Here is a 25,304-nt window from a genome sequence, read left to right as displayed (position 1 = left end):
TGAAGGTGAAGGAGGAAATTGAGCTGCCTTGGATCCATATAATCGCTGGAGATTGGCAAGGGTTGTGACAAGATTCAACACCTTATTATGTCTCGGACCGGTCCCTGAAGTGGCTGACTGAGTACTGCTAAGACTTCATTGGTAAGAAAATATGATGGCCCTTCAGTAGTCAAGATCTTAATCCGATGAATTATTTTGTCTTGAGGTATTTTGAATCTAAAACAATTCGAACATTTCAAACCATCAAATACTTTCTAATAACCTCTATTTGGAAGACATACTAGCATACTACAATACATTGGCTAGCATACCAAGAAACTATCTCGTGCCTTCTCTTCCTTCCAGCTTCACATACAGGTCGTAATTAATGCTAGATGCAAATATATCAAATTACTTATTTTATATAATATGTCCCATTCATGCCAATTTTCAAGTAAATCTGATGACAAATGTAGCCTCAGTGAGATTTTTTTTTTGAAAAATGAGCCGATTTGATCTACACCCTGTATACACACAAGGTTACTCCTGTAGAGTTCATTACAAAATATAAGGTTTTTGCAATCTTAAGTCAATAATAGTACCAACAGTACGTCTCTATCTACTTCAAACTTTTTTGGAAACAACAATAGACCGAATTAATTTTTTCATTTAGAAAATAATACATTTGAAGATGTTTAGTTAACTCAAAAGCTTGAACAATTTGCTTTCATTGTTATTCCATATGTCATATAACGTCAAAGAGGGGACCGTAGATTGATATTTCATCAGTTTCTAATCCTGAAACAAATATTTTCGGTCTCAATCTATGGACATACTTTCTCCCTACCTACTCCTGATTTATGAGTTATGCATATAATAGGATTAATGCAACACATTCAAGATTATGATGTAGAATATTATGAGGTTATTTTTGTCAATGATCACACCTTTGAAAATCAACCGACGCCCACAACAATTCATCTCAAGAGTAGCTCTAGACCGAATATTACACGAGACCAATCAAAAACCAAATTTTTCTTTGGAACATATATAGAGTGAACTTTTCTTTGAGACCAGGTCCAACCAATCTACTTTAAAGGTTCAAATTAGGTAGGGCCACTAAAAATCATAAGGGTCTCAGTTCTTTCGAGGACTTTCAAATCCTAACACGAGTAAAAATATTTATGTATGCTAATATACTATGCACTAAAAACAAAGACTTGAATCATGCACAGCGTACCTTTCACCACCTAATATACAGAGAACATGCAGAAGTTATATTGGTGCAAGACAAAACCTTGTAAGGTAATTTAATTTAAAATAAAATTTCCTCAACAAAAAGACTTTTTGCATGAACATTCAAGGTGTTACATGTTCAAATAGGTATATAATATTAATATACATATATGTAAAAAAATCATTTCAACTTTAAAAGAAGGCCATAAAAACTATATACATAAGTGTGCAAACATATATATATATGAATAATATATATATAATGAATATAGTCATTTTATAGGTAGGTACTAGGGTTTCTCATTTCCTGGAAAATTGCCTTTGATTGGAATGCCGGTAATAATTTGTACGTTTTATTGGAGGCCCTTTAATCTACAAGGTGGACCTTAAATACTGTAAAATGAATAATCGCATATAAAGTTTTTATTTATATAGTTAGAAACTGAAAAATCTGCATAAATACTACTCCAGATCATAGCAATAAATGGTAAAATAATTATTCAAAATGGTCGCCTTTTGTAGAATTTATAAGCTTGAGTATATTAGGCAAGACATCATAGTTGGCACGGCCCACTTCCTTTGGAATGTGTTAGTCTGTGGAAGACTACTTTGTGAGTTTGAAAATGATATCTTAGAACTGGATGATCTAAAAATAACATTGTAGCAATGAGCGCGTCTAGTTAAAGCTCAGTGCGTCATATTAAAAAAATTTTCTCCTCTATATCATCCCTTAAAAAATTGTGTAAAGATACATACCAATATGGAGGAAAAATAATTCTTAAGTAGTTTGTCTGTCATAAAAATCGTTTTTAAGAAAATACTATTTTAAGGTCAGTAAAAAAGTTGGCACTAAAACCATTTCTTGAGCCTTAAAATCTTACATGAAAAAATTAAAGAAACTCCATTTATTGGGTTGGTTGTTATTCCCGGACCCACACAAATACACTCACATTTAATACATAGATTATTAAATTAAGCTAATCTTATATAAAAATTAAATGGATAAGTTCCTGTAGGCCCAAGAAATCCCGGAAAAACGAGATCCCGGGAGAGGAACCCTAGTTGCTTTATACATAGGTACGTCATTAGATTTCGCATAAAAACTAGGATAATAAAAAAATGCATTTCTAAAACTAATTAAGTCTCTTGAGGATAGGAAACCCAATTTTTGTGTCATGCGATGCCTTCTAGAATATATACTCACATTCTCAACGGAATAGTTAAAAAAAAATTGTACAATAATGTTATGTACTTAGTTGAGCCATTATCGGCTCAATGTAATGCAATTAGTTTCGTCATCATCAAAGCTCCTTATTACATTAGACTTCATAATAAATAAGATTTTGATTGCACATATTTAGAGTCCTGTTTACATTCTGAGTATATGTATTGTTAAAAAAAGTAATATTTACTCATTATCTAACGATACAGACCCAAAACTTAAAGTAGCGTGACTATAAATGTGATTTAAATGGAATCAAGAAAAGACAACTCCAAACTGATTAGTGATATACTGAAATGGTATATTAAGATTTATTTTGTATTCAATATGTACTCCTTCACAAGCTTCGACACGCGGCCGAATAGATGATGAAGGCCATGTTCATTATTCTTGTCCCGGTCCTGCAGAATCTGACACTAAAATGTTGAGGCCTTAAAAGACTATGTCAAGAAGCAGTTGGGTGCCATGTCATTGACCTACATTAAAAGCACCTTCAGCTTATTCTGCTTCCGCCTTATTACTCCCTTTGGTGCTCATGTTCAAGATTAATTCTACTTATTATAAATTATACATATAAAATTGTTTGGGATATTATAGGAATATAAAGTTGAAGTAAGTGTTTAATTCGTTCATTTAAGTCTCAAAACTTTTGCTACTTGTCCGGCTGCTGGGTGTCTCTGTCTGTTAACCTTGAATAAAAATCACTAGTGGACATCCTTTCATGAGGTTGAGGAGATATTTTTATCCGGCGAGCAGCCTTTTCTCCTATGTATTGTCATTAATCAAATATATTTTCCTTTTAGCACTTGACTTAGATCAAGTATGATCCTATTCATGGTTGCTGCTAATATACACATTATAGCGATTGGATTTTCATGTTGTTTTATCAATTTCGATTACGGGTTGTGCGGAAAAGTTGTCATATAGTATGCAAATAACCTATCCAAAATTTCATTGCCCTATCATCTTGATGTCCCATATCTTGATCAAATTATCAAAATATGAAACAAAAATATTTAGTTTGTGAATATAGATACTAAGAATGCAATTTTAGTTATTTTGCATGAAATAGTTTTGATATACATTTTTCTAACCAATAAAAATTTTAAAAAGTTTTTTTTTCTACTAAACTTTTGTTATTGAGGAAAAAGATAAAAAAAAGTTGGGAAAATTTGACAATTCCCGTATTGTGCTCCTCATTTTCTTTAGATTTTCAGAAAGGAAAGATCAAATTTATCTTATGTTATTCTCTTCTTTTTTTATCCATAGGGACGCTCCAGAAAAAAAGTTTATTAATCTTTTTATAGGTTAGAATAATGTTTAGCATAATTAATGAATGCAAAATAATCATTATTGGTATATTTTAATCTTAATTGACTAAGTAAAACACTTTTGTATCCATTCAAACTTAGAGGTAGATGTGCTACCTAAAGATGGGATCATAAGAAAATAAAATTTTACTTAGGGTATTTCCTTACCAAATATAAACTTCCAAACTAATCCTAATTGAAATTCGAAAAAAGTTTAAAAACAATCTGCTCTAAGAACCATGTTCCTAGCAATCGCTTTGCTCTTACAGTGGGAATTTCGTACAATTTGGTCTTTGATTACCTTCACGACAGTCTTAGTGCGAATATTCCTCTTTTTTTTTGGCCAGGCATTCTAGAAACATTGCGACTCATTTTTTTGTACCTTATAATCCAGTAAACTGACGTTCTGTTGATGAAAAAATCCATGCTGATATCCGCATAAGACCATTTCAACCCCAGTTTTCTTTTTGCTTCTATTTCGGCCATGTTATTGAAAGAAAATAGATTTACAAACCTCAAGGTACGTCATTATCACACAGCCCCATTTACAACAAAACCTGCTTCCACATATTCAAGCTGTATATTTTATTAGACAGAATATAAAGAATGTAAATAGAGTAATTTTACAGTCTTCTTTTTTCACCTCTATTTCCACACAATGGTTTACAGTTACTGATTTTATTTTTTGAAAATGATAATTTATTTTATTGATGGTACAATCAATTCAAATGTGCCTAATATGTAATTATGCAAGATACATCGATCATTTCAAAAGACAAACAAATTTATATTCAGCACCTAATTGCATTATAGACATAGGTTTGTGTCGGTCTAGTCTGTTAAAAAAGCAGTCCTATCATTTTGAATGACTGGCTCGTTACTCCTTTTACAGGATCCATAAGCTATCTATTACTTTTCCCAACACAATTTTCTCTTCAAGCACTTATCAGATTAAAAAAATAAAACTAGATTCCAACAGCTTGATATATTTTGATATATTTTATTCAATAAAATCATCTCCAGCCTCACTTTCTGTCTATACGAGGCCAAAAGTGCGATCTGGCCTTCGCCACTTGGTCCCCTTGGCAAATACAGGAGTTCCTTCTTGATCTGACTGATAAGTTCGTCTATGGTGTTGCAGGAGGTTTGATTACCTCAAAATCACCTGTAGAGGCCTTAAATTCCCTCCTAACCTTGCGAACGAATATGTCACTGAGTCCGTGAGTTCAATGTGTTATCGCTGTGCAATATAAGTCGAATTTTTCTTTAAGATCAATCCTCACAGAACTTCCCAATTAGTTACACTTTAAAAATGATTTCGGTCTCAGAGGAGTTGAGGATTTCATACCGAAGCCCAAATAAACAAGGACATAGGCAAGAATTACTCCGACGTCCATCATTAATCCTACTTTGAGTCCCACAAGACCTAGTAGTTTATGGTGTGTTCATTCCTAATTTAGGACTGAAGACTGCAATCTTGTCCAGTTCAGTCTCAGTCCGGTCTAATTCAGTCCTAAAACTTATACATAAAGTTCGGTACTTGAAGACGTCACTCAAATTTATTATTTTATTTTTAAATCAGTTCTATTAATAAGAGTACTAAATGATCTCGGACAAAAGGTGCTATGGGATCTTTATGTATGAGGACAATTTCAAGTTGCCCTTCGTTGATCTTGTTGATACTCTGCCTACATTTATTTTATTATTTATACTCCAGCACAACTTTTCATTACCCGTGCCAAGTACTGATAGGAGCGTTCCGAAGACTGGACTGGATCGAATAGAAAAGGAATGACACAACACTATATATTGTATAAAAAATATAATTAGATAAATATTATGTGGGTAGAATCCAGGAATCCCTCTGGATATACGTTTCATTAACGACTTGAGAGTCTTTGAGAATATAAGACATCACGATTTTAATGATGAAATGTTCAAAACAATCATTTAATATACGTATTATTATCTGTATAAATAAACATTCTAAGATAGGTAGGTTTGTATTATTTATCTGAAGGTTAGGGTGGCCCATAAAAATTCATGTTACCCCCTTCCATTTTGTTCCTTTCATAATAAAACTTTGCTCTGCAAAATATTTTTGACTTTGATTCATATTTAATGGTTGCCCTTGAGAGTTTTAGCCTATATAATTTTGCCTTAAACTATTTTGCTTCGTGGATATTTTGACTTAATAATTATGCTAGAGTAGGTTTTCCCCACGTTTCCCCAACATTAAGGAATTTAAATTTAATTTCGAACTCTTCAGCTTCATGATGTTAGGTATCTTTGCCAAGGTTGTGCCCCATTCAGGTTCAGGGGGTCTATCGGTCCTGGTTTCGGACCTTTCATTTCAACGGGTTCGGTCTCGGTTCTTTTTTAACCATGCTCAGGTTGGTAACAGGGACTTAAAACAAGAATCACTAGAAAATTCGGCCCAGGACATGATATTAGATACACACAGGACCGTAGATACCCTATACACAGAGAGTGGAATGCACCCAGTTCCACCAGGGACCCTCAAAACTTGAATACAGGGGGTACCAGATTAAAATGTTTAAGGGGTAGCTGGGTATAGTGAATTTTGGGGAACCCTGGCTTAATAATATATGTATGATAGTATACAAGCTTAGTATTGAATTAGATAAATAATTTATCCTTTCCCTCTTGTATTTACATTGTATTGTACTTAAAACCACTTTTCCAGATCTATAAGAAGTCCATAGCTATTTGGAACTCAGATACAACTCCATCACCCTGGCGACGTATAAAAATCATTGGAAAACGCAACAATTGCACAAAAAAAGTAAGAAAATCCACTTATTGATTAAATCCGATTTATTTCATATAATATATATTTTATTTTCTTTATATATTCTATATAGGAACAAAAGCACAAAAACAGAGACCGATGAGCAATATATAGCTGTCTCGGTTCGACTTTGTCGGTTCCTGTTCTAGCGGTTCAAGAACCAGAACCGCTATAACCGTAAGACCGCTACGGGCACAACATTGATCTTTGCACATTTTTTAAAAGGAGATTGATTACAAGGTCTAGAGAAGATAAAATATTCAAGTTGAACTGTCGTTCACTCAACCATATACTACGAGAAACCTGTAAGGGAAGGCTCAAGCACGCCCGTTACAATGAGGTAGAAGAGCTGAGAAATTACTACAATAACATAACATAAGTTGTTAGTCCAAAAGCCACTTGTCGTCGACCATTTATCATATTTTTGTGGCAAAAACCCCTTTTCATTACATCTAAATAGTCAAACGTATATCTCTACCTAAAAAAGAGGCATGTAATAGGCTTGATATTGGAATTCAATATTTTCAAAAATTGTGATTAATGAATTTCGATTGCTTGATTTTTTTATTTAGGTATATGTTTAAATCTATTAAATACTTTTGTTTTCATAAAAATATGATAGATGTTCGACAATTGGCCTTTAGATCTTATGTCATGTCATTGTAGTAATTGTCAGTTATTAAGGCCCTTTTGAAGTGGGCACACTGAAGCCTTCACTTACAGGTTTCTTGAAGTATATGGCTCAACTTTAATATTATTTTCAAAACTACTTTGTCTTATTCCCTTTTTTTTTTTTTCTGTAAACCAATTAATCTCCTTTAAAAAAGGTTGAAAAACATGCAAAGAAAATATTTTTTTGAATTTAACGGTTTTTATTTATATTTTATATGAAATAATTGTTTGTTAGTCAAAAAATTAATTAGCAGAAACATCTCTTGAACCTCTTGAGTACACAATTAGACCCACCCTAACGTAGACATATAAAAACAATAATAAAATATATGACGGGGTGAATTTTTGAGTCTTTTACTTCCTCATTTTGAGCACTCAAAGCAAGGTACATAAGGTTGTATAAATAAAAAAAAGATCAGTTAATTGATTATTCATGATAAATTACAATTTTTTAGTATCTGTCTCATTTTATGGACACGTAATGTAAAAAGATTGACCGCAAATAAATATCTATGTATTAGCTTCTAATGACGCCTTACATTAATTATAATGATATATGTGTCCGGTCATCACAAAATCAAGCTAGAATGATGATTCTTAAAATTTAGTGTGGATTAAATTTGTATTCTTGGACAATTGTTCGCCAATTTTTATATACAAATTATTCTTATCAACCCTTTGGATGTACCTCAAATTGCACTTAAAGTAGCCAAAATTGATCATTACAATTAAAGAATGATAAATTGGTATATTTTATAGATGACAAAGGACATATCGCAACCATTATAAGTCTCTTAAATCATCATCATCATGAACTCCTGAAGGTTTTCCGTTTCTGTGTGGAGGCTGTGATTGCTGCTGAGGGCGGCCAAATTGAGTGAACATATTCACAAAGTTCGTGTCTCAAAGTTTTGCTAAAAAATTTCAAAATTATTTATCAATAAATAACATTTTTAGTCAAAAATCAGTCATTCAGTTCACATTTTGCTTCCGAACCTCGTATATATTATCCACTACGTGGTGTGACAGTCTGTAGGTTGTTGTTTAAAAAAGGGCGCATACTTAAAATAATTTTGGCGGCGCCATCTATATGAGGAATATATATAGTTGCAATTTTTTATTAAATAATATTATCATTAAGGGAGTTATATTTATTATTTTGCCACAAGACTGCACCATTCTCTGAGTATATAAATAAACAAGGCTCATGTTTCTTTTAGATTGATTAGTAACAAGAAAAGTAGGACAATATGAGGTAAAAATATGGTCCTTGCTAATATAATAGTTTATAAATTCTTATTTAAGTAGTTTAGTTATACATTTCGATCAAATGACAAATTTTTAATGTATATTAGACTATGATATATAATATAAATATTGGTAGTACCCCGTATTTCCCGGAGTTATTAGGTGTTGACAAATGTTGCTTTTATAATATAGAAGATTAGTACCCCAACAAATCCTTGGTGCTACCCTTCATTTTTATAAAGACACTTACCTACTTACTCAATACTTAGATATTCTCTCCTTAAAAAAATATATACATTGGTATAATAGCATATTTTAAAAAAAAATGTATATAAATATTTGAAGACCCAGGAAGTACTTTAACTCTTATCTAAACCTAATCTAAAGTCACATTCACTTTTTTTAAATTGTCTTCCCAAACTTGCTCTCTAAGACGCTCCACACACTGAAGCAGAGGGGATTGAGATAAGGACTGGAAGAGAGGCATAACGTGTTGTCCCAGAAGTAAACAAAGTACTCATTGCAGAAGTTCTTTGTCTTAAAGGCCGTATGTCGGGAGGTACCATCTTGGGTCCACACATAGTTGTTCTTAGGAATATTTTCCACCTCAGGACATAGTCCTCTGCCCCGATTTTCTATTTGGGCTTGAAGAAGAAGGTATACATTTTCTTCCTATCAGAGGCCACGACTCCCAAGTATATTTTTTTGTGCCGAATATTTTGTTTTGACAGAGCCATAGACTTCTTCAGGTGATGTCGTTTCTGCGGGTCAAAACCTGGGTGAAGATCTTCTTGTCTGCTAAGATCTTCACAGTCTACGGCTGACTCTTCAAGTAATTATGGATTTTGGAGTCCTTTTAAGGCTGAGATCATCATGAACTCCCCTCCTGATGGTGATCTCGTCCACGTTGAACTCCTCGGCTAAGCGGTGCATTGATGCGGTTGGATCTTCCTTGAGGGAGTTGATAAATGTTTCATCTCGCTTCAAACCATTTCCTCCACTTCCTACCTTCCATTTAACTCCTTTTCCATTCTCTTTGGCCATCCTGATGTTCCGTACTGTCCTCACAGCAACGCCAACAATGTCTGAAATTCTTTTTGGATCAACATCCGCCTCGAGAAGATCCGAAAACCTTTCCCTTTTTTTATTTCTGTTGACTCATTTTTTGTCCGATTTTGATCAAATTAAAATAATGCACAAGAAAAACAACACATGTATCGGAACATTGCTTACGATGTCAACTGAAACCTTGATTAGCGCGAAAATATATAAAAATAATAATGATGCAGACAATTTCCTTGTTGCACTCTGTATAGCATGGTCACATAATGAAATGCCCTAATTCTCTTAATGGAAACATCATTTCCCATTGAAGGAAGCAAGAATTGATGTTATTATAAATACCCACTAGTGCAACTTTATTTTATTAATAGTAATAAGTATATATTTTTGATCTATTGTAAAGATTCAAGTTCTTTCATTTGTTGGTCCCATACTGACACATTTAAATACACTGTATTAAGTCATCATTTTCCTTCAAAAATAATAACAAACAGTTTTCAAATCAAAGAATACTTAATTGCTTTGGCCCTCAAGATAACCAACATCAACAATGCTTACGTCATATGACAACACTTATTGAAAGTCATTTAAACAGCACCTTCCTTTCCTTTGGCTTCAATTTTCATCGGAAGAGTATTTAATTTGACTTAAACAGCTGACTTCATTTCTAAAACTATTGTGCCAGAAGTTTGAGCCGGATGTTTATAAAAAATGCTTAAAAAACCTCCACAATTTTTATTAATTAACATTTCAAGACTTTTCAAAAATACGGTATATACACCCCAAAATTTCATAGACATATAAGAGGCCTCAATATTGCCTATTTCTAATAAATCCATCAATTTTAGCTACTTTAAGTAGTGCAATCTGCGACACACCTAAATGGTTAATAATAAATATTTGTTGATAGAAATGGATGAATATCCGTCGTAGAATACAAATACAATCCATACTCAATTTTTAGAAAATGTAATCTAGGTTGTTTTTGTATTGATATGCCACATTATTACGCAGACAGAAAAACATTCACTTCCTGAGATACCATTTTAGAATAGCTGTGTTTTGACAACTTTAAAATACATATTCTGTAGTATGTAATTTATAATAATAAAAAGTGTCAAATGGTATATTTCTATTTTTTTTAAAGAAGGATCCCCTTTTATGGGTGTCATTTATTTCTTTTCTTATGAATAAATATATGAGCTAAATCTGCGTGGGTAATTTTAATAGATATGAACACCATAAAAGAAAAAGATTGGCAAAGAAAATCTCATTTTTACCATTGGCGCCAATTACAACTTATCATCATATGTACTAGTGTTAAGGATCTGTCTGAGATCGATTTTTCCCCTCCTGGTCAATTCGAGGGTGACTTCAGCTCCTACAGCCCACCCTCTGCGGACGTCCCTGATGAGTGATATTTTTTGTCATAATTTAGTGAGATATTTTGGTTGAGACTATAGTCTTCAACCATAGATCCAAAACTGAATAGTTAAGAACCTATTGCCCGCAATTACAGGTGACTGGAAATAAACTTAAATCACTTTGATACTAATGTTCGACATCGGCAACACTTTTTTTCAGTTTGGCTAAAGAAAAAAAAGTAAGGTAATATTTGTTCCATTCTTTTTGTGAAGTTTCGTTCAGATAGCTTGAAAAAGGAATTTACAAGAACGAAATCAAAAATTAGTTGCCACTCGTTTTCATGTCTAAATTTACAAATCTCTAGGGCTGAGAAAATCTTCTTCATTTTTCGGAGAGTAATTGTCTGTTGGCAGTCCAGGCTATTTTCTCCCCCCTCCTAGTTATTCAAGTTATGTTTAAATTGAATACTATTTGTATTTAGCTTTAGGGATAGGTATTTGGTTCATTTTCCTTGGCCCTGTACTTGGCAATTAAATAAACCCTGCAAAGAGTAGATTTTCATACTTAATTAATATTTTCCAACAAAAGGTGATTTGGAACAAATCTAGAAATCAAATACACAATTAAAGTGACAACATTTAATTTTCTTTAAAAAAACCAGTTCGATCTAACAAACCAAACCAAAATATATAACTAATAATAATAGATCTTTATTATTAACTCATGCAAGTTTAAAAAAAAATATATTCAAGGCAAGTAACAAGGGAAAATATTTGAATGACAACATGATTATATGATATAATATGTAATTCTTATTATAAAGTGTTTGTAAATGATGTTAGCATTGTTGATGTCGGCCATTTTTGATGGCTGACCAATAAAGTTTTGTATTAATAAGAGGCTTTTTTCCTTATTTTTTAAAGAAAATTGTGAACTATTGGATGTAAAAATGGAACCAAGGAACAAAAGAACTATTTAATGTTTTAATGCTATTACATCGTTATCTAATTTTATTTTCATAGATAATAATTAGCTATTACAAATAAAACTAGAATGGGTACTCAGTAGAGTACAAAACCTCCGCCTAAAATTTAAAAAAGTTTATTCATTTTACATAAGTAAAATATTAACATTGAGCCCCCAATATAGCGTACGTATCCTTTAATTATGACGTTGATGAAAACGCTCTATACCCACATCATATCATTGTAAAAATATTTTTCAGCACTGATTAAAGTGTCATGCTAAAATTTGCCACTCTCATAATTAGTGATGAAATTCATGGATATTTTGGGTATGTTAAAAAAAGAAACGGAAAATCAACATGGTAACCCACAAGGTTAATAGAAATACAAGATTAGACCATCATGTAATTGGGATTGCTATAATTTTCAATCTGATGTATTATACGGACTGCTGAGCATGACAGGCAGATTTTGAGAAAACACGCAACCACTCATACACTATGACGTCAATATTAAAAGCGGGGTGGGAGTCAAATATCAATGTGTACACGCATTATGGTATAACCTTGTATTTCTATTAACCATCGTAACCCCGAGATATTGAATAATATTTTGAGGAAAAAAGCTTAGCTGTCATGACGTTTCATTAGATCAGCTCTAATCAGCTATGACAAGAGACGGAGAGAGAGGAAATAGGCAAGAATTATTCCTATGTTGATCCTCAATTCTACTGTGAGTCCAACAAGGATTTACAATTATAACTCCCCAACAATTCTTCATTGTTATTTTCCATCTTTCAAGCCCACACACGAATGTTCATTCAGGTTTTGAGTATACTTGAATGTAATAGAGAAGGAAGTTAACTACTCAGGAGTTACATAAAATTGAAGATAGCTGAGGAAAAGAAAAGTCACTCTTCAGATTACCAATTCTAAAGAAGCGGCGGCCAATTAAAAATCCCACAATTTACATCGGAACTCAAAATTATACACGGTCAAGTACAGTATATGACTTTTACTGTAATGTTTTACTAAGTATAAAAACGAAGACACATCAGCTATTGTATGATAGGAAAGTTAAAAGATATAGAAAAATAAATGAAACTTAAGTAATCCCACATACTATGTAATAAATATTATTAAAAGGATTACAAAAATTCAGTAAAGCTAATCGCATTATCAAGAAGAGGGTTAACTTCGTTTTGAACTAATTAATTCAATATACATTAACGCCTCTGTACATACTAACATTTGTAAATTTTCATGAACATACAACGTCGAGACACATTATGAAGAGCATCCCTTTTTCATAAAATATTTAATACGTACCTAGGCCCCAAAAATACAAATCTTACAGGAAAACATTTCATAGAACATTCTTTAATAAATGACATCACCATAGATATGATCAATAAGTCACAATAAATGGATGAGAAATGGAAATCACAATAAAATATAAAACGTCCATGAATCATTCAATTATTGCATTACAGGGGTGTCCGTAGGGGGAGCTACTTATCCCCCCCCCCAAATTAAGGAGTTTTTGTTTTTTACTAGAAAATTTAATATTAGAACATTTTTATCAAGAGATTTAATATTGAAAATTTAATTTAATGATTCAAATTGTTTCCTAAACTTTTTGTTTAAAATTAATTTTTTGGATTCCCCCCAAAATATTTATAATCCTTCGGACGCCTCTGCATTATCCTCATCGTCAGTAGTGCAAGTCATTCAATTATTCATTTCATTTTTCTAGTTGCAACTTGTACAATTTTTTTTCTAGTTGCAACTGATACAATTTCCTTATCCAAGTTGTAACTTTTAAAATTTAATCATAAAGTTACAACTTGTACAAAATTCTAACATCTACACAACATAACGTCATTTGATACGCATTCCTAACCCCCTCCTCTCTCTCTTCCAGTGGTTAAATGAGCCTTACCTTGTTGTACGTAGACATCACTACCCAGATCGTCAGGTTTTAAGAGCTGAATATGATTTTGCTTCACATCCGGATCCCAATCGACGTGCATGATAGGGAATGCAACTGGAAAGAAAAAGAAGGTGAAAATGAATTAGATTCTCTGAGAAAGATGATTATAAATAAAAACGCCTTAAGACGTTTTTACATAATTATTTGAAAAGTGCATAGCTCCAAGAAATAGGTTAAAATAAGAAATAAATAGGATTAAATAAGTACACTATTTAATTAAAAGTTATTGTTGAAAGAGAGAAAAAAACCCTTAAATAATATAATATACTTATGTACATCAATGATATATAGGTACACACAACGATAATGAGACCAAATGGACAGTATCATGCTACAATTTTTTAATTAAATTATATTTTTATAGACAACATTCCTAATTTCATTCTTTTTTACCATTCTAAAAAAATGACTTTTGCTGAAGTTTAAAGTCCATCCATTTTGTCGAGGAAAAGGCCATTTTAATTGGAAAAAAACGGGATATTGTGGTTCAAATTGGCAATTTAAAACCCTTTAAACCCGTTCTATATATGAGTCTATGAGACTCAGCGGCGTCTGAATGTTTTTGCAAGTGGGAAGAGGGTGGTTTGGGGAGCAAATTAATATGTAATGGTGACGTCATCAAGGACGTCCACATGATATTCTTTGGAGGTGGAATGGGCCTTTTTGACAATTTGACACATGTTTCTGTTTTTTACAAATGATAAATAACTTTTTTTAAGAGACAAATTAAAAAAACGCCCCAGGGTTTCATCACTACTGCAATAAGATTCAAAAATGGTACTTTTTATAATTTGTTTTATTAATAAAAATATTGTACGTCTAGTTTTTAACCATTTCAAAGATCTAGGATGTGCTTAATGACGACTTACATATACTTACATAATATAGCAAAATTAAACCCAAGGTGAACAAAAAATAGAAGCAATATCCTTGGTAAAACGGGGAAGCCGCAAATCTTTGAACACAACACACAACGATATTCTACATATATTTTAAAGGACTAGAGAGCCGCTATTGCCTTTAAGTTTTGTTTTCAAAATGTATATATGTACATATTATAATAAAAAATATAATTATCCTTGTACAATGTATTCAATTGTTAGATACTAACTTCTTTGCCAAAAAAGTTGGCTAAAGAACTGTCATTTTATTAAATGATAAAAAAATAAAAATAATGCATACATACATTGAGAGTAAGAAAAAGCCTACCTAATAGTTATAATATGTATTGATTATAATCGAGTATCATATATGAGAAGAATAGGAACAAGATAAAATATTTTTATGCTTACTATACATTAGCTGTCTTAATATTCCATTCTTCTTTTCTATAACATAATATACTTATTCCCTTAAATGTACTATAAATAATTATATTTAAGAGATGTTTTACTCTTAAAAATGAGTAAACTTTTTTCATATCAGAATACCAAATAGTTGTAATGCCCGGGATGTAAAACATGTCATCCGGGTTATAAAAAACGAAAAATTTACAGAGTGTTAAGATCAATTGGCGAATTTTTCAAAAAAAAAAAAAAATTGTCCCTGAGGCCACATTTTGTGGGGGATTTACTTGAAAATTGGCTTGAATTTTACATTTGGATGTTAAAAAAAGAGCTCATTTGATGTATCCTCCTACAAGGTCAATAAGGGTCTAGATACAGAGAATCCTCGATGTGATGTGATGTTTGAATTGTTTTAGACTCAAGGTAGCCCTAAACCCATATAATCCATCAGATTAAGATCAATATTTTTTATTTCCCATTGAAGTCATAGCAATGATCACTCGTCCACTTCAGCTATCTGTCTGAGAAATGACATGGCACGGAGTCTTGTTGCCTCGGTTTGGATTGCGAGATATTTGAGAAGATCCGATTTGGAATCTCCATATTGTTGTGAACAAAAATACTTGTGACGGGAAAACGCCATTTCTCCATTGTAAATTCAATCTTCTTTAAATCTGTAGATCTAGTCGCCATGATGGCCGAAATATTGGCAATTGTTGTTTCTGCTAGCAAAAAAAAAAAATTAAAAAACATTGCAGGCCCACCCAAGTGTAGATTTGATCTTAACGTCACGTAAAGTATTATATTCAGATAAGTTCTATTCCAATATCAAAGAGATAGATATATATAAAGACCATTAAAAAAGTTTGAGCAGATTAGAATTATCTATCAAACACCAAAAAAACCACTACTGCTAAATTCTTTTAAGTATGAAATAGAGGTGTGTGTCCGACCTGGATTCTCAAATATTTTGTTTATTGTACTTTTATTTCTAAGTAATTTCTATTAAGACATTTAACCATATTGGTCCAAAAATTAATTATAAATTCAGAAAACAGTCAATCCTTTTTTCTGGAGCCACTAATCCAAAAATGGAAGTGGAACACTTCATAAATATAATATCTCAGAACAATACTGAAAAAGTATCATTATTTTGGAAAATACTCTTTGTATTCATATTAGATTTTCTTAAAGAAAGGGAATAGTAATGAACAGAAATACTTTCATGTACAATTCATCAATAAAACATATTAAAATGTAATAGGTCAATAAAATATTTTTTACTAAAGCAAAGATAAGTCAAGTCTACTATATTATGATATTATAAATCCCCACATAAAAACGCGTTTGTTTCAAAAACAGAGACAGATAAAATAAAAGTTGTTCAGAAGTCTGAGTAACGTACTCAAGGCTATATTTCATTCTGATCAGACCAAATTCCCGTGCTCTAGAGGGCAAGTTCATTTTTTTCCCTAATAAGTTGATTTTTTTTTTTCATAAAACAAGATCAATTCCCTGTGTCTCAAAGTTTTTTTGATGGTATAGTTTGTCGATTTGAAAATACAGGAAAAAAATAAGTTATTATACTAACGGAATAAGGAAAACATATATTGAATATGAATTAAAAAGAGGGAAGAAGAGGATTAACAAGTTAGTTTGAATATGTATGTTGTCCATTGACAAGTTTTACTCAATTCTGGAGTTATGTAAGGCATTAATAAAATCATTCAAAATAAAATATATAATACGGGTACGTCGTCCTAGTACAATATAATAAAATATTTTTAGATAGTTATAAAGTTTATTTTATTATAGAACAGAACTATTTAACAAAAAAAAATCGAAATACCCTTATTTTGAAAAATATAGTATGACTTATTTAGTACACGTAGCTATGTTTGCTATGACGTCTAATGTATTGGTTAAGTCTTATCTAATTTCCATCCTTCTCATGTGTAATTCAAGATATTGATATACCATATAGTAATCATCAAAATATCCCTCAATTTTTCCTTCTAACAAAGAATTAAAAGAGAGCTGGTAATTAAAATGAGTACGTCATTATTTGCAACTCTTTGAACTGTTTTTCCTTTAATAGTAGGGACAACAAACTTACAGCTGAGTTATTAATTTTTTGGGGGTCCCTTGACTATGCAATTGATCGCGGTCGACTAATTTTTCTTCGAGAAAGATAAATAAAAAAATTCATTGATAGTTCGACAATTATTTATTAATGAATTTAGGTAAAGGAATTATTCGCAACAGATCAAGAGTTAATTTGAGTATACACATATTTCAAGGACTACTATATTCTTTTTGATTGGAAGAACTTTTGAGGAGGGTTTTGTATGGTCAAAGTTAGTGAAAATGAAACTGGAGAAGAAGACTTGGCAATACTAAGAGATAATGAAAGTTTGCTCCATTTAAGTTGCTCCAAATCACATAGGACATGCATATTTTTCTGATCGGAAAACAATGGAATTAAGTGTGAAATTTCAAAAAATGTTTAATCAACTATCAAGTGCAAGAACCTGCAGAAAGAAATGCAAGACTTGACTACATGACGAATTCATCAATTAAAAGAAAACTAGATTTTATGAGAGAATATTTTAATGAAAAAATATGTAATTTACGTTTAATGAAGAGTTGGAAAAGAGGGAATTAAATTTAAAGAAATAAGTTTTAATAAGATAATATTTGGCCTAAGAGATAGTTTTTTTAATTACGTGAAAGGAACAAAGAACCAAAAAATTCGAAAAGTATTAATGGCAGAAAACGATAAATACACTTTTTAAGGTTGATTGAGAGAAAAATTTACTCTTAAAACTTAAAATATTGTGTTGAATGTAAGGCTAGATTTTTCCTTACATTGGTTAAAATATCAAAATATTACGAGCACTATTCTCTTTTAGTAGTACACAGATCGAAGAAATATTTTTCTTCATCCTTGGGAACAATATAGATACATTCCAACCAATACAAAACAAAAAAAATTGAGTATAAAACAATGAATAACATATAGAACCACTTAACTTCGAAAAAAATTTCAAAATTCAATTTGATTTTAATACCAAAAGACCTCTTTTTTATTTATATATTGGTCTTGGGTAGGAAAAAATAAATTTTTTGTTACCTAAATACAGCATATTTTATATAGATTAAGAAGAACAAGAAGCCAGAATCCCGTTGTCTCCCTGTTTTTTAACACGTATATTTAATATGATTGAAGTTTACATTCAATATATTCTATAATCATGATGAAATATAGTATTGTTCTATATATAAATAAAATAAACAATCAACGTTCAGAACACTAATAAGTATTAAGAATCAGTCCCAAAATTTTGACATCCTAAATCTTAAAGGCATACCCGAATTGAACTAAAAAAGCCGTATCATAGAAATAGACTATGATGCATTAGAGTCGTTATAGATATCGGATATCCACTTGATCATCAATCACAACCATCAAAAATACATGGTTTATAAAAAAATAATAAATGCTTAAATTAGGCCTAAATTAAGTTACAATTTTCTATATTAATCAAGCAAATTTTTTCGTAAATTCATTTACATGTGTGCGCCTCAATTCTTGGAGCTGTGTGACTACTTAATCTAAGAAATAACAATGTAGCAACGAACATCTGTATCTTAAGCTCAGCACGTCATATATATATATATATATAATAATGGTCACTTATATGTTATATATAGGAATGCTAATGAGTTTTTGCAAAAAAAAGGGTTCATATAACTTAATACAGATTTAAGTACTAAAATATTGTTCCGAAAAAAAAAAGTCTTTTTTTTGTATCTGTGTTTGCAATTTTTGAGAATTCAATATTTTTTTTTTTTAAATAATTAAAAATGTTATATAAACTAGCGCAAACACGCTATCTTAAAGATAACCAATGACAAATCAAAAAGATTTCATTTATATTTAGTTTGTTTATCTTAAAATTCTAAGCTTCAACGATCTATTATAACTATATAATAAGTACATTTCTATTGTAAAACCTCCTTGTATACAACCTTTTTTATTGTTGTCGGTCCATTTGATGCAAATATAATCAAACCTGCACTTTCTTTTGATGCTCTTGAAAATGCAACATGAAACATGTGAAAAAACGGATTTTGGTAAATATAAAACATCTTTTTCTAATGTTTGACCTTGTGATATATTTATTGTCATTGCATTGCCATGTTCCTTCTTCAACCATTATAAAAGTTGAAGATAATTACTAAGACTAACTCGTTAATCCTCTTCCACAGGAAATCGACCTAGTTTTATGAAAAAAATCAATTTATTTGCGAAAAAACAAAGTTGCCCGTCAGAGACCAGTTATTTACTCTGATCAGAATAAAATATAAGCTGCCATACGTGACTCAGAATTCTGAACAACTTTTATTTTATGTCTAAATTATGTATTTGTCTACTTTTTTGAAATAAATGTGTTTTTATAAGCAGAAAAAGTAAAAGTAAACATCGATAAAAAGGTTTGTCTGTTCTCGACACCCGATCAATTCATTTTTGTTACTACATTATTTTAGAAAATGATACCATGTAGAGGGACCGATTAATACTAATAAGACTAAAAGTATTGGAAAAATACAATTTATATTAATGAAGGCCATGACTTTAGACTTTTTTTATATGTACAAAGTATTATGTAATAATATTTTGCCACATGTCTATAATTTGATTCATAAGAATAAAAAGTGCATTAATCACTCCTTTTATTTTGCCAATGAGAGATCAAAACTCAAAACATCATTTATACAGATCCTAAATCAGACTTATTTGATTTTCCTGGCATTTATTTTGCATATTTATAAATAATTTAATACATAAATTATGCAGGGTTGTAAATTGTAAACATTTTACGGTATGTAAAAAATAAAAATGGCTGAAAATTAAGGTGGTAATCGGGACAATTTGAAAAATGTTTGGAGGAAAGCAGCTTAGTTTAATCTCTAATTAAAAAATAAAGTCAACTTCATATTTGCCACTAAACCTTATCAATTGTTTTGTGTTTCGTGTCTCTAAGTGATTTTTTGATAAATAATATGAATTGAGTCATACCCGGACTTTTAAGAAGTCACTCTAGGTTTTGAAAATGTACATACAATAAATGTAATCGTAGAATTGGAATAAAAACAAACAATCCACTCAAACAAAAATGAAAAGAATTTAACCCAATCTCAATGTATCCATTAAACCCTTTCAACAAAACAATTTAAGTCAGTAAATAACTCACTTTTAAAATTAAAGTTCTTCAATTTCAAGAAAAACTCAGACTGGAAATATGTTAATCTCCTCAGATAAGAGAAAACTATTTAAAAACTACACTGAAGAAATAGAGAGTAAAATATCATCTTTTACAATTAAGAACGTAAATGTGGCCTGTCAACATCAAATCAAACTAGAATTATTTTTCTCAAAATTGATTGTAGATTACATTTGTAGTCTACGACGAATAATCATTGTTAATTTCTATCAATAAATTATTCTTATTAACCCTTTGGATGTGCCGTAAATTTCACATACAGTGGCCAAAATTGATTGTCTCAATAAAATAAAGAAAATTAATATATGAAAGGGGTAATATATAGTAGACAATATTAGTCTTTTATATAAATACAAGGTTCAAGCTATAACTAAATTCGAGGGTATCTTGACTAATCCCACAAATTTGAATACAAGGCCAATAATTGACTCAAATATTGAGTTAAATGTACATGGTGAAGGATAATTTCGTAAAGATTTGCTTCAGTTTGTAAATTCAATATAATCTTATAAATTATCAGAAACTTTAGTGAAAATGATCAACTTGTAAAATAACTTAATTTAAAAAAAAAAAAACTTTTTTATGCTTGGATTACATGGCAGAGACGAAGAGGCACATGCGCAGAGGCAACATGGACAGTTTTTTCAGAAATATTGGTCCATTCCTGGATGAGGGCACGTTTCAGAGTGTCCTTGGTTGGGTGGTGCTGAGTAAAAACCCTGGCCTGAAGGATGGATCATTAAGAAAAAAGTATATGGGATTCAGGTCAATACTGCTAGGAGGCCATTTAGCCCCAAAGCCCTAGAAAACTGATTTCCACCAGTTCTGCATACTTTTTGAAGTGATAGATGGTGCCAATCTTGTCAGAAGATGTATGGGGGATCACTAAATGTGTTTTCAAGCCAGGAAAGGACCTTTCCGACCAATATATACGTGTTGGTTGTTCTTCAGGCCCTTCTCAATGTAAATTATTGGCATCTTCTTCCTGTCTGACATAATAGCAACCCAGACCATGACACTGGGGTGTTTTGACACCTCGTGATTATGTGGTCCTTCTAAGGTCTTGCATAAAATACAGATATTTTAGGTGTTGTGGATTGTCTCAACGGTGAACAATTTTGTACGTGCTGCCTCCGTCCATATAATCCAGGAAAACTGTAGCTATTTCGAACCAAAGTTTTTTTAAAATTAATTTATATTACGATTGGATCATTTTCACATTTGCTTCTAATATTGAATTTATAAACTAAAGCAATTCTTCCCAAAGGTATTCTTTACTCCCTTTATATGAAATAAAAAAATAAATTGTAATTTTTTTCTTCTCCATGATTTTTGTTCAAGATTTTTTTCTTGTTGACTCACAAGAAATGCACTAATACCTTTGTCAAAGTATGTAGGTAGTAACTCATGAATAATGAAGAAAATAAAATCATTTTCGACACGAGTAACTCAGAGTAATTAGAATGAAGCCAACAAAAGCTATTACGTACATACATAGTAGTAAAATATTGGGAAAAAATAAAATACAGTTGCATGACGAGATCTCATAAAGCTAACGGAAATGGACAAACGAGTCTCATTATAATTATAAATATATATATATTTGGTAATAATCACAACAAATTAAAGTAAAATAAACGATGATAATTTATAGGCGGATTACTTTGTAGATATAGGAGTTCTAAATATTTGTATGTTTATACACAACGAGCTGAAGTACACGAAGTAATTAGGCGACTACTAACGTAAAAGCCTAGCTTTATTAATATAGAACAAAATTCTCCAAGAAATCCTCAGTGTTACTGTCCATTTTTAATGAGCACAATCACACGTAGCTACTCAATACTTCGATGTTCCCTCTACAAGAATGAAAGAATAATAATAATAACAGCATCATATGACATCATGAAATTAGTGTTGGGTCAGTCTGGACTGAATGAGTCGGACCAACTATACATCTGTCTAAACTGATGGATAGTTGATGGAGCGTAGTCTAGAACGATACAAATTAGAAAAAGAAAACATGTGACGTCTCACATGTTTTTTTAGCAAAAGATATGTAAACTATGATCATTCATTTCGTTGTTACTTTCAAATAGGAAATTCCTATGTCTCTGCCACGCGGTGTATAATTTAAAAAAAAAACTTATTTATTTGTGGTGTACGTCTTCAGTCCCTAGACCAATGCAGGACCGAGTCACGTGACTTAGTTTTTATTATTATACGTACTCTATACCAATCAACTTTATTTTTATCTTCCCTTCTCTCTTTGTATATCTCTCCCCCCTCTTATCTTCTCCTTTCTACATTCCTCTCTCTGTTTCTTTTCGTTTACCTTCATTCTTTGTTTCTATACTCCATCATTCAGCCACCCCACATTAAAAATTGTATAAAATAATAACTATTATCTCCTCAAGAATAAAATAATTAGTAATTAGTAGAAGGGTGGTTTGAAAAGTTTCAAAAATTTGTTACGCCATAGTTGCTATGTAACAGTCGATTATCAAACTGTTTAAATATATCCAAACAATACTAGAGATATAAAGGCTTGTTCACTTAAAATTTGAAGACTCTAAGCATGAATTACTATACAATTCGGAGTAATTGCGCCAAAAAAAAAGAGAAGTGTCTCGGGAACAATTATTTTGCTGAGAAAAACGCAGAGTACTACATGGACAGATTACAGAGATGGGCGCATTCCTGGTAGTAGTATGTAGAGTTACAACGGGGCGTCTGCAGGGTGTGAGCAGGAATGGCTGTATCCCCACTAAAAGATTAAAGAAGTTTTGCTTCTCACTAGAATGTATATTTGAAGTAAATATACATTGGGAATTATTCCTGTTCTTGATTTTTGTACCAGATTGTTTTTATGCTGACGCACCACATTTATATTTTAGGGATGATATAAGAGATCGTATAGAAGGGATGTTTATAACTCCTCCAACCATGAATGAGGGATGAATGATTATATCATTGACAGTATGGCCTTGTTCAAAAAATGTTAGTGAGGGGGTGTTTAGGGAGAGTGGAACAATTGCTCGACTATTATAATAATGTGATGTGTTAGAGAGAAGGGGGGGATAGAAGAGGCATTCAGTCTGTAAATTTAGTGAATACAGAACAACACGACACATCATTAAATGTACAAAAATATATTTATGTGAGCAGTCTATAGTGAAGTCAATGGACTTTTATTAGAGTGGACGACTCCTTGTGAATTATGTCTGCGTATGAATAAATAAAGTGTGTTTAATCATTTTTAAATTAATACATTTATTTCCATTAATGTGGAATGCGTAAAGTGAAATAGATAGAACACGTGACTTGGAACGTGTGTAAATGGGATCTCAACTGCATTTATAGCTTAATTGTCCATAATGTATCAATTCATTTCTAATTCATGTATGAGTAGGTATGTTATGTATAAATTTATAAATAAAGCAAAAAAATGTAGATTTGAAAATCGGGGAATCTGCAGGGGGTGGGCTGGAGGAACTGGAGAGGCAAAAAAATGAATGATTTTTTGCTTTTTTCTAGAAAACTTAATATTCGAAATTTTTCCCCAAAATATTAATTTTTTGTGAACTCTGAGGATTTTTAAAATGTTTTATTTGAAATTTAATTTTTGAAATTTTTTTTCCAAAATTTAGTTTTCTATAAATAGCTATGAATTTTCAAAAAATTTCAGCAAAAAGTAAATATTTAAAGAAAATTTTCAAAATATTTTATATTTTTGTAATTTTTTTGCACAAAAAATTAATTTTTAATAAATAACTGTAGACTTTTTGAAAAAAAAGTTTTGGTTTTTTTTAAATTTTGTTTTTCAAAAAAACAAAAAAAAACAACCCTTGATGGAGTGAATATAAACATAATCTTACACAAAAATGGAGAAAATGAGAAAATTCTCTCTAATTTTTTTACACCATAGTTTTCAGTATTACATTGACGTATTTAAGTCTTTGTATTCAAACTTCTGGGATGAGTTAAAATACCCCTGAATGTTAGCTAATATTTAAAACCTTTATTTTATTTAAGATAATAAATTTGGCTCTGATATGTCAATTTTTAGTTATAATTTATGACCTTCCTTCAATTTAAGATACTTTATTTATAATAAAAAATAATTTTTCCGCCAAAGTTGTCATTCGCCAAAATGGCATTCCGTAAAGTGTCCTAGAACTGCTTTATTCATAAATAAAAATCTACTTATGTATGTATGCATATTATTTATTCTTCTAGATTATAATAAATGGTGACACTGAAATTATGGCTGATTAAATATTGCACGTCATATAGAACAACGAATTGTAAGTCGAACGACGTAGCTCAATGGACAACACACTAGGGATAATTTATTCTCTTGGGTACGATGTGTATACGTTAGTGCCCGGTCATTCCTAGAGAAGTCCATATACTTTATGTATATGGACTTCAAAGAAAATGTTTACTTATACTTAATCAGTACAGCTCCATCTAACCAATTAAATGATTTTCTTTTTAAACCCCTCAGAAACAGCGGAAATATTTCATTAATATAACTAAGTTGTCAAAAATATTTATACGATTTAAATCATATGAATTGTTGTTTGAGGAGCTTGTATTCGACTCAAGAAGGCATCAGCTATTGTAGAGATATTTATTCTCTAAATAGTGGTATAAATCGTGCTCATTTTTTAGGTGTCCCGTTTTTTTGGAATTGATCATCCGACCAATGAATTTTCTTTTCCTTATTATCATTATATTCCAGAGTAGTGAACTTCCTTTCCTATGACATTCAATTATATTTAAAACCTGACTGAAGATTCGTGTGTGCTCATAAAAGAAACAGGATAACCCTGAGGATTTGTTGCTGAGTTATCATTGTAGT

At 31.1% G+C, this 25,304-nt stretch overlaps 2 protein-coding genes across 3 annotated transcripts in view; both read right to left on the bottom strand.

Annotated features, from left to right (window-relative positions):
* Positions 1 to 25,304, bottom strand: part of Polr2I (RNA polymerase II subunit RpII15) — a 566,921-nt gene that overhangs the window by 333,554 nt on the left and 208,063 nt on the right. The window lies entirely within an intron of this gene.
* The window catches only part of LOC121124046 (uncharacterized), a 105,624-nt gene that overhangs the window by 7,612 nt on the left and 72,708 nt on the right, over positions 1 to 25,304 (bottom strand). The window contains exon 4 of the mRNA XM_040719155.2: positions 13,813 to 13,917. Coding sequence (XP_040575089.1) covers positions 13,813 to 13,917 — 105 coding nt within the window. The remainder of the gene's footprint in view (positions 1 to 13,812; positions 13,918 to 25,304) is intronic.

Source organism: Lepeophtheirus salmonis, chromosome 9 (genome assembly GCF_016086655.4).
Source record: "Lepeophtheirus salmonis chromosome 9, UVic_Lsal_1.4, whole genome shotgun sequence".
In the NCBI taxonomy this organism is placed as follows: domain Eukaryota; kingdom Metazoa; phylum Arthropoda; class Copepoda; order Siphonostomatoida; family Caligidae; genus Lepeophtheirus; species Lepeophtheirus salmonis.
Note: the sequence above shows the minus strand (reverse complement) of the source record. Positions and strands in the feature narration are given on the sequence as shown.